This window comes from Sminthopsis crassicaudata, chromosome 3, assembly GCF_048593235.1.
Source record: "Sminthopsis crassicaudata isolate SCR6 chromosome 3, ASM4859323v1, whole genome shotgun sequence".
NCBI lineage: Eukaryota > Metazoa > Chordata > Mammalia > Dasyuromorphia > Dasyuridae > Sminthopsis > Sminthopsis crassicaudata.
Genome location: NC_133619.1, coordinates 433,872,155 through 433,890,620, shown reverse-complemented (window position 1 = coordinate 433,890,620; position 18,466 = coordinate 433,872,155). Strand labels below are relative to the sequence as shown.

The 18,466-nt window shown below is 33.7% G+C and overlaps 1 protein-coding gene across 1 annotated transcript in view; it reads right to left on the bottom strand.

Annotated features, from left to right (window-relative positions):
* PDE11A (phosphodiesterase 11A) overlaps positions 1–18,466 on the bottom strand; it is a 474,543-nt gene that overhangs the window by 207,289 nt on the left and 248,788 nt on the right. The window contains exons 6-7 of the mRNA XM_074303019.1: positions 13,069–13,201; positions 1,429–1,504 (exon numbers count right to left, since the gene is read on the bottom strand). Coding sequence (XP_074159120.1) covers positions 1,429–1,504; positions 13,069–13,201 — 209 coding nt within the window. The remainder of the gene's footprint in view (positions 1–1,428; positions 1,505–13,068; positions 13,202–18,466) is intronic.

The following is an 18,466-nucleotide window of genomic DNA, read 5'->3' as shown; positions in this document are numbered from 1 at the left end:
GTTCACACAATGATGTTTTTATGAAACACAGAAAGTCAAGTATTGCCAAAATTCATAGCAGGAAGTTAGCTCATCTCTAGTCTGAGACATCTGACCATACACAAATGCTCTATTTAAATTCCGTCCAAATGGGCTCCCTATCAGGAAGAAGGGACTTAGAAAGGAAAATGATCCTTTTAAGGTTTCTAGAGCAATGACTTTTAGACTGAGAATCACTAAAATTTAAGGAGATACATAATATCCTTAGGGTTCCCTGAATCTATAACCCATTAGAACTCTGTTACAGCATGGTTGATTTTGGTATAGATACACTCAAGGGCAAAGCTAATCTCTAAACATAAAGACTTACAACAAAAATTTTTCTAACTCCAGCCACATTACTCTAGATCCATTTTGCCACTTAGTTACTCTGTAGAAAGTGACATACTTTTACAAAGGATAAGTCCATGGAATTTGCTAGGAATTTGTGGGTAAAATGAAAATTTTTAGGCATCTCACATTTAGATAAACTAGTCCCAATATAGAAATAAAATTGTTAACTTAAAATGATGTGATTTTACAACATAGGAAAAAAAATACTTGGTTATTTGTCTTCATTCATTGCCATAATATTAGGTTGTCATTCTGTTACCTGTCAGCACAATTACTGTCTGCATTGGTCTTGCTGTGTGTTTTGTATTAGGAATTGTGATTTCTAATCCTTGCCTAAGTATTCATCTTTTCCCATGTGATTGATCCACCCGTAGTTAGACAGATATTTGATTCTGTTAAGTAAATGAATGAGAAATATCATCCAAATTTAGGTTGAGGAACTAATTGACAATTATGGACTTCTACTTGTAAGCACTAATCAGTTCCCTGGAACTTAATGATGAAATTTCAGCTAGAAATGAGGGATTTTTTATCTCATAGAATAATTCCTGTTACTCCCAAAGGAAAATATCTCTCTTTTAGCTCTAGTTTGAAGAATCTTATTAGTGTTTCTTTGTTCAGTTTTGCCCCCTGTACCAACTCTAGGCTTTCCAGTGCAATGATTTCTTGGATGTGATTTTCAGAGGCAGGATTGGCTAGCCAGGTAAATTAGGAATATCTTTGAAAGCAGAAATTAGTAGTTGATCACTACTATGAAAATATGGACTATTCCATGTCCTTGGGACTAATTCACTAATTCAGCATGCCTCTTATTTCTCTGCATTTTAAGTATATGACGAACTTTTGCCTTGCACGCAATAAAAATTTGCTAATAAATGAATGGACAAATGCTTAATTTCCTCAGAAAGAAGTATGAACTTCTTACATGGAGTCTGTCTAAACATGTGGGATGGGATAAGATTCAAACTAGTGAATTCTAGAACTCAGAAAAAGAAGAAACAATACTAACTGATTTGATTCCAGAACAATATTATCCTATTTATATTAGTATCTTACCAATTATTTGGTGATTGCTGTTCCAAATAGGTACACAGAGCACAGATCTTATATGAAAACCAGATATCTGATCAGCCTAAGATTTAAAAAAAAGAATTTAAAATGTGTTAAAATACATATTAACCATTCATTACTGATTTATAATCTGCTCGATTTCCATGAACAAATCTTTTTAAAAGGCTTAAAATAAATAATACATTTAAAGCAATTTTAAAAATACATGTACACTTAATCATCTGTTTTCAACTCTGCCTTTCAGAGACTTTAAGGACATAAAATTCTTCTCTTTAATTCCTGCAATTGTTAGTGTTATTTTTCTTCTCAAATTGCATTATATTTGCATAACACAATATACACATATATGTGTGTAAATATATTTATAATATGCATATATAAATATATGAAATATAAGTAAATTATATAAAATAAATTAATAAAACATAAATAAATCGATTTTATATGTATATATAAACACACACTCACACATACATACACATACTTGACTTATTTGCCAAGGAGAAAGATATGGTCTGTAAAGGACAACAGCAATTTTGAATATAAGTTCATTATAAATGATTGACACCACAAAAATGAAATTGATTATATTTTAATGATCAGAAAATTATTACTGATTTAGGAGTCATCTGTGAATTATCTGTCTCTGTACAAATGTTTGTAAGGTCATCCGTAGTTCATGTCCTTATTACTAATGAGTAAATTAAACTTTAATACTAATACTTTAATACTAAAAGTATTAGTTACTACTACTAATAGACAATAAAACTAGAGGTACTATAAGTAGTATCCCTCTCCTGAATGAATCCCCTCTGTATTCTTTTCTCTGTTAACATTCTGCCTATTTCACAATTTTGCCCCATGCTAACTGCAAAGGCAGCTAAAGGGCCCTGGTATTGTAGTGGATTGGGCTTGGAATCAGAAATACTCATGCTCTTGAGTCCAAATCTAATCTCAGACTAGCTATATGACCCTGAGCAAGTCACTTTCCTCTGTTTGCCTCAATTCTATTATCTGTAAAATGAGCTAGAGAAGTAAATGACAACCATTCCAATATCTCTATCAAGAAAAGCCCAAATGGAATCACAAAGATTCGAAAGTAAGTAAAAACAACTCAAGAAAAAATAAAGCCTAGGCTAGTAACATTTACAAATGCATCACTCTCAAGGCACATTTTGTTATCTCTGATAAATGAAAGTGACTGAAGAGAACTCCCAGATAAATAAACTCTTCCTGTTAATGCAGGCTAGTACTTTCTCTATAACTTGGTCTTCTAAAGATATCTGGAGCATGAAGAACTTAAGTGACATATATATTTCTAATAAGATGCTTTGGCAGTTAGTGAAAAAAAATTATTGGATTAAATTCAACTTTATTTAAAATTTAACTAAATAAAATTTATTGAACTAAATACAAAATAAGAAAAAATGGAATAGAAAATTTTTTTTAAAAAGATAGTCACATGCTCAGAAGAACAACAGGGAGGATTCAAAATACCTATCAAGAAAGAATAATAATAGAAGAGATTTTACATTTGAGACTGTCAATTTTTTTTTGTTTCCTTGTAGGTTATTTTTTTTTGTTCTATGCTCTACAATTTTTCCTTTATTCTTCTTTTCCCCTTTCATCTGAGCTCAACTTTAACCTCAGATACTTACTTTATATATGACCATGGACAAGCCTTTTGATCTGGGGATAATAATAGCACCTATATCCTGGCATTATTGTAAGGATCAAACAAATAATATTTATAAAAAAAATTTAGCACAGTTCTTGGAATACAGTTAACATAAATGTTATTACATTAACTATAAGGTAGATTATCTTGTTTCTTAGTTCACATGATTGAGAATCAAGGTAGTTAATAATTGACATTTATATTGCTCTTGAAGATTTATTAATTGCATTGCATATATTGTTTCAATTTAGTCTTTATGACAACCTTATAGGTATTCTGAGATTTAGAAAGGCTATGATTATACAAGTATTCTTCTCACTATATTGCATAACAGACACATAGACAACAGTGAGAAATGAGCCTTCATAGTTCAATAGCAAGGGAAGAGAAAAGGGGCCTAACAAGAAATTTCGTACAGGAATGAAAAGTGATTCAGGACCAGGATGTGTTGTTACAACTAGTTTTACAAAATTCAATGATTTTAAGGTCACCAAAGTAAAATCAAAGGTGTTCATGATACCACAAATTTAAAAATAAGCTGAATATATTCTGTTTAAGAATACAGAGAAAGGTCTAATGAATTCTAAAAGGAAGTTTTAGTGATTAAAGAGTTAAATTATTAGCCATTTGAAAAACTAGATTAACTACCACATTCTATAAAAACTACATATAGATAAGATTTTACTTCACAATATTTGAATAAAGGAATTAGATTTTTAAAAGCCTCATTTTGGGGGGAGAAAGAACATATTTGAAATGAGAGAATATAAGCTTCTTAAAGGCTATAGTTGTTTTATTCTTATTTTTGCATGGTAGTATGCTAAATACATGCTCAGTTACTGAAATGAGTCTTATTCTGAATAGCATTTTCTTAACTCCTGATTCTAAGATGGTTCTCATCCACCCATTCCATCAGGGAAAGTCTTTACATGCTTGGGGTAGACACCCCCCTAGCTCACTGTATAGTTTGAGATCCCCTGATTGCTCTCAATCTGGTTTTGCTTATTTGCCAAAACTGTGCAAGTGAAGCTTCCTGGAGCCACAGGTAAGAGTAGGTGGATCAGGCACATACCAAAGCAGCCCTATAAAAGACTTGGCAGCCTTCACCCCAGTGGTATTAGTCCTCCCTGAATACACCTTACACATCAATTTGTTCTAATGGCCATGGAGGCTAATGAAGGAGTGCTTATAGCCTAGTTAGACATCAAAGACTCTGAGGTCATCCACCACATCCTAGGCTATCACTGGTTATCTTGACCCTATCCTGCCACTGGGCAGTGATGACTCTGGAGGAGGAATGAGGCAAAAGACTTCATGCAATCTTGACTCCTACCTACTATGTGCCAGGCACTGTGCTAAGTGTTGTAGATACAAAGAAAGGCACAAGACAGGCTCTTCTCTTAAGGAGCTCACAGTCTAAGATCCAGCTTCTTAAACTGTGGGTCACAATCCCATATGGGCTCTCATAACTGAATGGGGGAGTCACAAAATTATGATTTAGTATCATTAAATGCTTGATTTGTATACATATTTTAAATATCAACCTATCTGGAGTTACATAAAAATTTCTCAGGCAAAAAGGGGATACAAATAGAAAAAGTTTAAGAAGCCCTTTCAATATAAGGGAGGGAATCATGAGTACTGTTGCCCTCAAAATCAAATTAAAATTATAAACCTTGCCCTTGCACAAAACTAACTTCATTATTAGTTGCTGGATTTTTTCTTTCCTTTTCCCTGGATCTTTCCTCTTTGAAGTGCTAATGTAGAACTATAGTGTTCCTATAGTTTGCTCCTTTTACTTACTTGGTTGAGAAGGGATGAGACAACCCTAAATCTGTCTTCCACCATGGCACCATTGCTTTGACATCAAGAATTACAAATTTGATCTTGGAGTCCAAGGTCATTGTCAGATGTGGTTCTCCCCCTTCGTGGTGTCACAAAAACACACTGATGTATTGCAATTGTAGGTAGATAATATTTTCACTGGACAAGTTTGATGAATTCTTGTCATGGCACAAATGGAAGGAATATAAAATCAAACAAAAGGAATGCTCTACCTTGGAGAATAATTCATTTGTTTTGGATTCCTAGATCCCTTTTAGAGATGCTTTTTTTGTATCTTACATCAAAAAGGTCAAAGGATTTTTAAACATAAGGTCCTAGAGAGCAACTCATTTTCAAGAGTTCTAACAATGATCTTCATAATATTATAAGAAGGAAGACAAAATGATTATCAAGTTTCAAAGTTTCTCATGCATAGAGTTTAGCCTTCAAGAATTCATCAAACTTGTCCAGTGAAAATATTATCCACCTATAATTGCAACACATCAGTGTGTTTTTGTGACACCATGAAGGGAGAGAACCACATCTGATAATGACCTTGGACTCCAAGATCAAATTTGTATAGCTATATAGTAGCTATAGATAATTTAGTTACTATAGTGGTATATAGCTTTCTGAGAGAAGTTAGTATTAAATTCACTTTTGTCTTTGTTGCTAAAATAGTGCTAAATTTTTACACTTTTAAAAATTTCAGTCCCTTGGGACAAACCCTTGATTGCTCTGCTCTTGCTAAGGCCTAACTAGCCTAATGGATAGAGTGCTAGGCTTAGCGTGGAGAAGATTCATCTTCCTGAATTCAACTCTAGCTCCAGACAGTTGGTAGCACTGTGACCCCAAGCAAATCTCACTCCCTTTTGCCTCAGTTCTATCATCTGTAAATAGAGCTGGAGTGGGAAATGGCAAGCCACTTTGATATTTATGCCAAAAAACTCCAAATAGGGTGACAAAGAATTGGACTAAAATGATTGAACAATAATGTTAAGGCCTAGTCTACAGCAAACAATGAGTTGGAATAAAATTGAAGATGGCTCCTTTTTAAACTTTTTAAAATATCTTACTTTTTTACTTCATATTTTGGACAGAAAAACTCATATTTGGATGAAAAAGATTTCTATTAAAACATAGTTTATTGGGGGAAAAAAAGCATGTGGTCATCTACCTCCATTGAAGTCCTATTCTGATATGCTTCATCATAATGTGAAAATGACACTTCCTCCTACAAAGCTGTACTCCTAGAACCTCAGCTCTGGCAGGTTCTGCCCTAAATTGCAGGAACTTTCTAGCTCTTTAGTTCTTGCATCTTGAACTCCTTTGATAGCCTCAAGAAGATTATGTAATTTTTCTTAGAATAAGAGAAAGAGATGCTCGTTATTGTTATTTAGTATCAATAATAAATTTCAGCTAGAGGTTAGTGGAAAAGTATACAATTTTTTTTCTATCTAAGTTCATGAACTGCTTGAAATCTATACATTGACACCATAGAAGTCTGTGAATTCCAGGTTAAGAATCCCTGTTCTAGACAAAGGCAATCCTGACATAGAAGCAAGAGGATGAAATGATTCACATTATAATATACATGATGAATTCAGTATTTGGACGTAGAAGACCTACATTGAAACAAGATTCTTCCACTTAAGGTAATTTTACACAAATCATTTAACCTCTCAATTTCTTTATTTGCAAAATGTAAAATTTATAGTATTTCATAAATTCTGGCTTTCAATATCACTATTACCTCAAATAATTAGCCTCTGTTTCTTTCCCATTCATGGTAACATATTATTTCCAGAGTTGATATGTGAATAAATATATTAATATTCAATAAAAATAGTCCTTGTCCCCAGGAATAGACTCACCTTCTCAAGGGGAAAGACTGAAATGAAATATAAATTTAATCAAGTACATGTATTCAACATCTATACTTTAATCAATCTGAAATGCATGGTTTCATTTGGATAGATACTTTCTCTCTGCTGACTCAGGTGACAAGACCTTCCCTTTGTTCTTTAGTAGATAGCTCATTAGTTGTTGTAGACAAAAAAAAAAAAAAAAAGCAAATAAATTCAATATCTCGTAGCCAAGCTTCTGGTAAAATGTCTTGACACACTTAATGAAGTCAATATTCAATGGACAGACACATTCAGGGCAGAACCTGCCAGAGCTGAGGTTCTAGGAGTATAGCCTTTTAGAAGTGTCATCCTCACATTATGATGAAACATATCAGAATAGGACTTCAATGGAGGTAGATGATCATATTTTTCCCAAATAAACTATGTTTTAATAGGAACTTTTTTTCATCCAAATACAATAGTTTTCTTTTCCAAAATATGAAGTAAAAAAGTAAGATATTTTAAAAAGTTATTAAAATATTTTACACCATTTAAAAAAATTATTTCACATAGATTCAAGGCAAAGGCAGGTATTTCCAGCACCAAGGATAGTGATTTGCACATAGAAGGAACTTTATATGTGGTTATAGAACTGAATTCAAGCAAGGACAAAAATAATAATCAGAAAGTCCCCTTGACTTCAAGGTAGATTTAAACTGTCCTGTAACCGAAAAGAAGAGAAGGGGTTGTATTTCTAAGGAAACTTGTTGATGTCTGATAGTTTCTACCAGACCCAATTTTCTATTAGGATTAAAACTTCCTTAGGTTGACTGCTCTATTTACTTAAGTTTTCTGATATGTTTGAGTCACAATTGGAAATAAGGTCTCCAAGATCAGGGACAGTAGTCTTCCTACTTTGCTAAATGAAGAAGGCGTAAGGAAAGCTCAAAATTTCTGAGTCATTTTATCACTGTAAGTCAAGTAGTAATAATGATTAATAATAATAATAGCTAGCATTTATATAAAGATATAAGATTTGCAAATATTATTTCCATATATTATTTTATTTGATCCTGACAACAACCCTGTCAAGTAGGTACTATTAGTATCCCCATTTGTTAGATAAGCAAACTGAGGTAGACCGAGGCAAAGTGACTTTTCCAGAGTCACACAATTATTAAGCCTGTAAATCTAGATTCGAACTCAGGTCTACTCAATACTAGGCCCAGTTTCTTGCCCACTGCAACACCAAACTGCCTCTAATAACAACCCAAACTCCTTTTCCTGATAGCAGGGAGTTTGAATATCAACTAGCCACCAATTCTACAGAAGTCTTCCCTCAACTCCTATTCCCCACCTATTAGCACGAATCAACACCAGTTCTCTTCATTAAAATAACTATTAAAAAAGGCTTTTCTGAATTTGGGATCTCCCAACACCTTTGATCAATTTCTACCATGACTGTCTTTCATTTTGTAATAAGTATGTCCCCTGCATAAAGTTGACTTGCTTTCCCGTCTTTTTCTTGGCTTTGTCCTTTCTCAAACTGGATTTTGGTAAAGTGAACCTTCCTAAACGCATATCACACCATTATGTCACTTTTATAGTTGTATCCTCAGGCCTGAGACTAGTTCTTCAAACCTAGCAGGCATTAAAGAGACAAAAAGAGATAGATGGAAGCAATTGTCCTGCTACAGGACCAGCTTGGTAGTAGATGCCATAAGCGTGATTCTAGGATTTTCCCCAGGATTGTCAACATTCTGACAGCTCTGACAGTTAGAATGGAAGAACAGGCTAGAAATTATCCATTATCAGGAGTTGGTAGATAGGAGAGAGAACACTGCCTATTATTCTTGCTAACTAATGAATCCTTACACAGCTCAGGAAGGTGAGTTTTATATTATTTCCATGTAAAAGTAGGGAATACAGGAAGGCAAAAAGTTTTCCCAGCACTGCCAAGACTTAGAATTTTGAAATGTCTGAGCAGTATCTCTGGATATGTAGTCAAAGTGTGTTACATTTTGCCACTTATAAGCAACAACAGGGTTATGTTAGCCTGGAAAAAATATAACCACATATCCCAGACACAGATGAGGAGAGAAATCAAGCCTCCCCAGATAAACTTAACACAGTTCCAAAAGTGCCATATATCTCAAGGCAAGTTCTTCCCCTGGAGATTATTTTCAACTAGGGATCTGAAAGACTGGCCTTCTCGAAAAAGATATTAGTTTTCAGTTTTATTAACTTTCTGTCTTGAAGGAAATGGTTATATAATATTTTAACTTGTGAAGTCATTTGAAGAACTTAACACTATGTCTCCCATTTCATATCATCTTAAAAAGAAACATAGAAGAACAAGGTAGGCTGTCTTTTAATTGAGGGCTTTGTTTCCATAGATTATTTTATGCTCTGGGTAATAACAATGATTGGCAACTATTACTCTGGCAAATGGTGTTGGAAGGATTCCTTAGAGATGAGGGAGAAAACTTATGCTAACCAACTGGTTTTCTTGTTTAGTAAGGAGCTATTTTTGACCAGAGCCCTTTCCCTTCTCTGTCCTATAACACAGCAATTAAACACAAATCTTTCACCAAGGAAAATTCTTACAACCAAGTATACTTCCTCAAATGCTTTTTGTCTTAAATCAAAGAGCTGCATACAAAAATAAGTATAAGAATCATCTCATGATAGAAGTATGGTCCAGTGTTACCTATATCACAGTCTGAACAAGACATCTCATTCCATTAAGCTCCTCTCATATGCAAGGACTAGACTAGGTTCTGGGGATACAAAGCAAGGTCATCTCTACCCTCAAGGAGCATAAGTTCTATTAGAAGGACACCATTCACATCTGGATAAGTAAATACTGTGTATTTGTAAGAATGGAAAGAGAGAAAGAGTACTACTAATTTAGGGGCTCTGAAAGACTTCTGGAGGAAGTTAGATTGGAGGAAAAACAAGAAATGGATGGAGGTGAAGAGGGAGTGTGCTCCAGGCATAGGAGACGACCTTTGCTTTAGTTTAGCTTTATTTTCTTTCTGGAAAATATGCAATTTCCCTAATTTTTAGCTCATCTTTGCTATCAACAAGCATCATTTCTTTTAATTGACCCAGAGAATGAAATCTTTCTGTCAAATCTAAAAAATAACTGTCGTCTTTTGTGTCTGAGGATTCTTAACTTCTTTTTATAGCTAATGTAAGTAGCGCCCTTTTTTGTCATGGACTATAAGTTCGAAACAAGTATAAAATGGCTGCCATTAATCAACCCATGACACATTAAAAGCACTGTGGACCCAGCAAGGAGAGGACATATTTAAACTCCTCATATCTTGTTATCCAAAAGAAATTCCAAGGCATGAATTGCACTTGCTCTAATGCATCTTTTGTCAAAAAGCAATTGCTGCCAGTTTGTGCCTCACTTATATTTATCTCAAAACTGATTCTGTTGTTTATATCCCTTAGCTTCTTCTTGAATGATGCTTCTCAATACCCTATCTGTCCTGCAGATTACTAGAAGAAAAAGGAGGAGTGAAGAGAAGAAGAGGAGAGGGATTAACATTTTTCTTCTTTGATACTTCATCAAAATATATTTATTTGATAACCAAGAAATACCCATCAAAGATTTCCTAATTCTTGAGAATAAGCTCTCCAGCTTGTCCAGAAAAGTTTATTAAGGCTTTTGGAGATGAATTAGTAAAATAATCATTACACAAATACACATTTTGTCTTTATGTTTTTTTCCCTTAAAACCTAGGAAGAAAAATTACAAAAGTCAAAACAACAAACAGATGCTTATCTAATCCATCAAAATATCACAGTATAGGAGCTCATTTTAATTTCAAGATGGCTTTCCATATTGATCTCTTAAGGCCAAGTTATTGTTGGAACTCAGTGAGTTTTTGCAATGTGTCTATTCTGAGAAAGGAACTGATCTAATTTCAGAAGATCCAGGACAAATAAGAAGCAGTTCTTTACTCTCAGTGAAATTAAATCAAACTTGCAGTTTGTGGTGGTACACCTTAACTGCCAAGAAAACTGAGGCTACTGTTCAACAATGAGATGAACCAAATCAGTTCCAATAGAGCAGTAATGAACTGAACTAGCTACACCCAGTGAAAGAACTCTTGGAGATGACTATGAACCACTACATAGAATTCTCAATCCCTTTATTTTTGTCTGCCTGCATTTCTGATTTCCTTCACAGGCAAATTGTACACTATTTCAAAGTCCAATTCTTCTTGTGCAGCAAAAATAACTGTTTGGACATGTATACATATATTGTATTTAATTTACACTTTAACATATTTAACATGTACTGGCCAACCTGCCATCTGAGGGAGGGGATGGGGGAAGGAGAGGAAAAGTTGGAACAAAAGGTTTTGCAATTGCCAATGCTGAAAAATTACCCATGCATATATCTTGTAAACAAAAAGCTATAATAATAATAATAAAAAAAGAAAACTGAGGCTAGTGGATCACTTAAACTTGGGAGTTCTAAGTTGCAATGGGCTATGCCTACTAAATGTCTACACTAAATTGGACATTTATATGGTAAATCTCTAATTGCATGGAACCACCAGTTTGCCTAAGGAGAGAAGAAAAGGACCATGACAGAAATGGAACAGATCCAATTACTCATAGTCATCAATAGTGGGTCACTGAGATATTAGTGCCCTCTATGTCTTCAACCTGAGAGAGATACCCATTCTTAAAAAAATCAAATTTGAAACCAAACGTATTAGAATTAATAAAATGTTGGCAAGACTTTTAAAGATTACATCTAGTTCAGAGCATTAATTCTAATTTTTGTACCTAGAATAATTCTCTTTAAACATTTTACGAGTCTGAATTTTTAAATATATGGTAGTTTTCAGCACAGAGAAATCACTTAATAAATGCTTGTTATTGAATTCAATTATATCTGTAAACACATATAAAGATCTTTAAATGCTCCTCTATAACTACACTTCAAGAATTGCCCTACATAGGACAGCTACGTAGCATAGTAGATAGAGAACCAGCCCTGAAGTTAGGAGGACCCGAGTTCAAATCTGATCTCAGACACTTAACACTTCCTGACTGTGTGAGCCTAGGCAAGTCACTTAACCCCAGTTGCCTCAGAAAAAAAAATTGCCCCACACATAATAGATTTAATTCACTGATTGATTTAATTCAATTGTAGCAGTGACTAATTTAATTAATAAAATAAATTAATATGATTAATCAATTTAGTTTAATTAATTGTCACATTAACTGATGCCATACCACACACATGGGATTATCTGGCAATCAGAATTAGAATGTAAACTTCTAAATGCCAGGGATCAAATGATGAACTAAAGTGCTATGTTTGAGGATCTGGAAAAAACTGAATTTGTATCTTGCTTTAGAAATATATAATCCTGGGTAAGAATTGGGATGATAATAGTTCCAAAATTTTACAATTATTGTGAGAAGCAAAAGAGAAAATTATGTAAATGTATATAAACCATAAAGGACTATGTAGATGACAGGTGTTATGATGTTTAGTGTTGAGGGGCAATATTGCCTAATGGTGAGAGGGCTGGCCTCAGAAAAACTCAAGTTCTGCCTTTGAAATATACTAATTACTTTCTACTATTGTAAGTTGGTGATCACCAAAATTCATAACTGCATTGAAAGGAATTTTCATACCAGGAAACACCTATGTGTACTATTCTTTCCTTCCACACTCAGCTGCAGTGCTACTTTCTTCAGATCTTTATAGCTTTTAGTGTCCTCTCTTCCCAAAGCACTTTGGATTCCTCTTCTGTATATCATGTGTACACTTACGTATGCACATGTTGTCTTCACCACTATAATTTATGTCCCATCAGGCCAGGGACTAGTTCACTTTTGTTTTTATATCTCCTAGCACCCACCACAGTGCTTGCATTGTGTTACATAATAGGTGTTACATAAATGTTTATAAATGTGTTATGTAATAGGTATTATGCAAATGTTTATTTATTGATTAATATTCAAAGTACCTGAGTTTAATATACAGTTTTCCTTAGTTAAGTACAAACATATTAGATCAAAAAGATGGCAGAAACCTAACTAGAAAATAGGACAGCATTTGGAAAATGTCTCTGTCTTTCAAGCACTGATGCAAATATTAGAGCTCTGAACTTAAAAAGCAAAAGGATAAATTCCAGCAATGGCATTCTTCTAAATGACATCAGCTTTTGTTATTACATATGGCACACAAAAATGTGACAATGTGAATTGAGATTGAAAAGAAAGAACATCTCTTACTTCTGCATCCAAGCGAGGGTCTTGATAAGCATCAGTAATGTTCACTGGAAGGCCCGTGGAAGCTACCAGCTCAGCAATACTATTATTGATGAGCCAGTCTGAATAGGAGGATTTCTCCATGCTGTCTTTGAAACTGTGAGAAGGGTTTGATAAGGAGAAAAAAATAAAAGAACTTAATCAATTCTGCTTTAAAGTGAACCATATACTACACAGATACATTTCATAACAGTCTTATCTATAACAATTAGAAGGGATGAGTGATATTGGTAAGAAAGCATTAGCCAATAATTACCAGGAGCTATTCCAGAAAGATTTTATCTGCTGTGAAGCTTTTTTGTAAAGACTAAGTGCCTTTATTTTCCTCAGACTAGAAATAGCAAATACTCCTTCTGGACCATTCTGATTAGTACAGAAGTTTTGGTCTATTCTGTTTCTAACCTGACCAGTTATGTCTTCTGGCTCCCCCTGGAATCTAGCACCCTAGAGATCACCATATTCAAGATAAATTTAATGAGACACCTAAATAGTTTAGCACATCACATCCTAAACTCAAGAGATGTAATAGCCTCAGACTCCTCAGGAGGGACTGCAGATATTCACTACCACATGAAGAACCTGCCATGATGATGCAAAGTCCTTCCACACTGGCTATCATTTGCACTTTCAACATAAAAAAATGTCTATTGCTTATATTTATAGAATCCTAAGACGAAAAGCAAATAATTCAGATAATCATCCAAGATTCTTTTCCTCTTCCTCTTTTTTCTTTAAATTTTGTTGTTGTGGTTATTGTTGTTATATGGGATGGATTTCTGACATGAGGAAGGGAAGATTTTTGGAAGAAATTTAAGTAATTTATTTTAAAAAGACAAAAATAAGAAACATTTAAAATCAGTACATCAACAAAATTGTCTTAATTCCCCTCTCCTCACCACCTTCCATTTAATTAATCAAATTGAACAAATGCTTTTGTCTTAGTCATATATACCCGAGACCTGAGAAGAAAAATGAAATGACTACTTTCAAAAGCCCAAATATGGCATAAAAAACATCTCTGAATTAATCAGTTTATGACTGTTAACTGTGGCTATATGGGAATGAGAAAGGAAGGAGCTGGGATTTCAATAGCATGAGAATTCACCAATTAATACCACCATTCACCTTTGATTAAATTCTCTTGAGTTGCCACATAAAAAGTTAAGGAATTTGGCTATTTCACAAAATCAGTACTAGAGGTAGGATGTGAACACTGGTCCTCCTGATGCCAAGTCCAGTCCTCTATCCATTGTGAGATGGATGTGAGAATCTTTTTAGTCTCAAAAAAGTTTTCTCAACATAATCACAGTTCCCATTTAAAAAATCTCACTTTACTACGTTGTTTCAATTCAACCAAAATTAATAAATAATAACTTCTTGCCCCTAGAGCCTGGCAATATAGTTTGGAAAGATAAGTAATGGGGGAAAGTAGATGATGCAGTGAGTAGATAGAGCACCAACCCTGGAGTAGGGAAGACTTGAGTTCACATTCAGCATCAGAATTTGAAACTTTCTAATTGTGTGACCCTAGACAAGTCACTCAACCCCAGTTGCCCCACCCCCCAAAAAAGATGAAAAATATATACAAAAAGTTGAATGGCATAGGTAAATAAGAGTTCATGGTAATATAAAAGATGGCATAATAATAATAATTATTATTATTATTATAACAACTGCTTTTATATAGGGGTTTGAAAGACAGAAAGCAATGTATATATATATACACACACACATATATATATTACCTATAATGTGTCACTAGGTATTATCTCATTGTCTCATGATAATTCTTGAATCAAATGCAAAGAATAAATAAGTTTTAAGGAGTGATAGAAGAATAAGGGAGAGATTAGGTGGGAGTGGTCAGGGAATGTTTCACAAGGGAAATAGGATTTGAGCTATATCTATGGGGATATTGTTATATTTTGTTTTATTTATAGAATAAAACACAACTTCTATAACAGTATGATTAAAAAATGTGATTGTACATTCTCTGGATGCAGTCTTCCTTCGTAGGTCCTCTTCATTTAACTGGGGTATCTATAATAGCCAAATGGGGATATTATTAAATTAAAAAGTATATAAAAGAATATATCCAGGATGGTTGAGTCCGTGGGGGATGGTTGAAAGAATATATCTAACTTAGAGAAGAGAAGATCAGAAGTAGGGAGTATGATAGTAGGAGGTAGAGAGGATGATATAATAGTCATCTTCAAGTAAGCTATTAAGTAGATAGGCTATCAAATGGAGAAAGAAATAGGATTTCTCTGTCTAGTTCCAGAGAACAGAACCAGGAGCAATGAGTAGAAAATGAAAAGAGTTTAGGACTGAATTCATCATAAGAAGGCTTCCTAACCATTAGATCTATCCAAAATTTGAAAGACATATGAAGAACTTTGTTATTTGCATCCTAGAAAGAACTGCTATATAGAAGTATGTATAGAATGATTTTACCTATATATGTGTGTGTATATATATATATATATATATATATATATATATATATATATATATATATATATATATGTAATGTGTCTAATGGTCTAGCCATTTCTAGGGTCAGAGGAGAGAAAAGAAAAAAAATGAAAGAAAATTAAATATAACTTTATTATATATTTTAAAAGAATAACAAGTTTTAAATACATTTGCAGTTCTGTGTAATTATTATTGAAATGTTTGTTTTATTCCATAAATTAAAAATAAAATAAATTAAAACTTTTTTAAAATCAAAAGAATAAAAGAGTTTAGTAAAATAAAATTAAATTTTAATGGAATGCTTCAGAAGGTGGTGAAATCACTCTCCTTCAAAGTTTTTAAGCAGAGACTGGACAATTAGGCATGTTACAGTGAGAATTCATTTTATGTATGAGTTGGACTAGATCATCACCCTTCCAGCTCTCAAAGTCTGTGATAATATTTAACCAGACAAAGTGCTAATATTTTGCTTAGATTTTCTGTGGATTGGCTCTCTATGATTTAATTTATCTGTCTGTAGAACTGATCTGGTCAACTCCACAATATCTAATGTAATTTCACAGCATATAAATTAACAGTCAGGAAGAGTAAGTGCCCTGAGAAGATCAGGAATGCTGCCTCATCACTCTGGGGAGATTATGTTGTGAACTGACCTTTTGCATGTTTTATATCCCTAAATATTACTCAATTCTGCTCTTAAGGCAAAGTCACACAACTTTGAACTTAAGCCTTTCAGAGTGATTCCTTTTATCTTTAAGAAAAGTTAATTTTGGACTTTTTGCCTTCAACTTGACTATGGATATATGGCTCATAACTTACAAAATAAATCAATTGGAGAATAGTAAATTCCCTAACCTTTTCTTCCCCCCCCCCCACCTCTATCTCTCTATGTCTTTCCCCCTCTTTCTTTCTCTTTCCCATCCTCATTCCTATCTCCTCCCCATATCCCTCCCTCTCTCTGTCTTCCTTTATTTCTTTCTTTTTCCCCTCTCTTCCTCTCTCTTTGTCTCTGTCTCTTCTTCTGAATCTGTGTTTGTGTGTCTTTGTCTTTCTCTGTTCCTGTCTTTCTGCCTCCCTCTCTCTACCCTCACCAAAAGAATAAAAATAAATCATAACCTTTCTATTTGTGATTAAGCTCATATGACTAGACTGAAACACTCTAAATATGAGTGTGTTTTCAGTATTTAACAATATAGGGGAATATATGAATACCTATGTGAACTTGAGTAAATCAAAATTAAAAACCTGTATTTCCATTTTCTCTAAAGTCTTTTGATCTTTTCCTTCCTTCCTTCCTTCCTTCCTTCCTTCCTTTCTTTCTTTTCTTCTCTCCTGTTATGGACCAGAACTTGAAACTTCCTTCCTTTCTTCTCTTGCTCCCTCCCTTCCTTTTCCTTGCTTCTTACCCTCCCTCCCTTCCTTTTTGTCATAAGAAATATTCTAAAAGGGGGAAAAGGGCAAGTGAGGAAGAAGTAAGGAATTTGGTGGTATAGCGTTATTAAAAAACAACAAGAACAACAATAAAAAATTGTTAAATTTTTTTCAAATGCCTAAGTCTAATTTCCTCAAATATAAAGAGGAGCTTGGGTTAAATATCTTCTGATATCCTACCTCCAGATTATGCTCTTATGGTATCCAGGATTTTTAATTAAATTACCTTAAAAGAGACTGCAAGATTTAGTGGCACAGGCATTGTACTTAGAATTAGTACTCTGGACTTTTCTCATTTGTAAAATGAACAAGTTGGTCTAGATCAGAGGGTCTTCACTTTTTAATGTGTCATGAACCCCTTTAGCAGTCTGGTGAAGCCTAAGGAATTCTTTTCAGAATAAGAATTTTAATGCACAATACATAGAATTACAAAGAAAACTAATTAAATACAGGAATAAAAAACTTTTTTAAAAGTTCATGGAACTTTTGTTAAAAAAAAAAAAAACCCTCAGATTTTCACAGGATTTTTACAATTCTAAATTGTATCCTATCAAATACATCTCATAGAGGGTAGATTCCATCATAAGCTTCTTCTATGACATAAAAACCATTATGGAAATAGACTTCCATTAAATTCCTTTAATGCCTCATCACAAAATAAAGTTGACCTTGGATTATCAGAGGATATACCAGAAAAACTAAGTCTTGATCTTTTGACAGATTCCAAATTCCACCCAACAAGAAGAGCTTTACTTTCTAAGTTTGCTTCATGAATGTCATTGTGGTCTAGATAAATCAATTAACCTTTCAGTACCTCCAGGAAATTTTCTAAGATTAATTCACAGAAGATTAATCCCCATCTGTGTTACTAAAGGAATTCCCTATACTGATGAAATCAACCCTCCCACCCCTCCCCCAAAAAACCATGTTACAGTCATCAAAGACCAAAGAATTCAATTTGATTTTTGGACTTAACTGAAAGCCCTGTAAAGAGAGCTATTATATGATTTGATTGTATCAAAGTATCAGAGGGGAGTGAAGAAGATTCCTGAATACTCTAAATTAGTCTAGTGATGGGTGAAATACAGTATTTGTAGGGTGATTCAGTATTTGTCAAATGAAATAAATTACTGGCAAAATCTGCTTGACCTTTTCTCATGCCCCAGAAATAAAAGATGAAATAAGTCTATATTTTATGTTATTTTTCACTTGCTAGTGAAAAGCCAGCAGGGTATTGAAAATCAGTTCTTTTTAATTACTCATGATCCAATATAGTTTTTCTAGGACATTTCAAAGTGAAGAGACAATCCTCAAATTTATAGAACAAGAGCAGAATTTTTACCCTACAATCTCTACCAATGCTGATCTACAGAGGTAAAATTAGAAGAATAAGGCCACCACATCATATGTCTCTAACCAGTTCTTTGTTTCCTAGAATGCAGTCTAAGAACAGAGT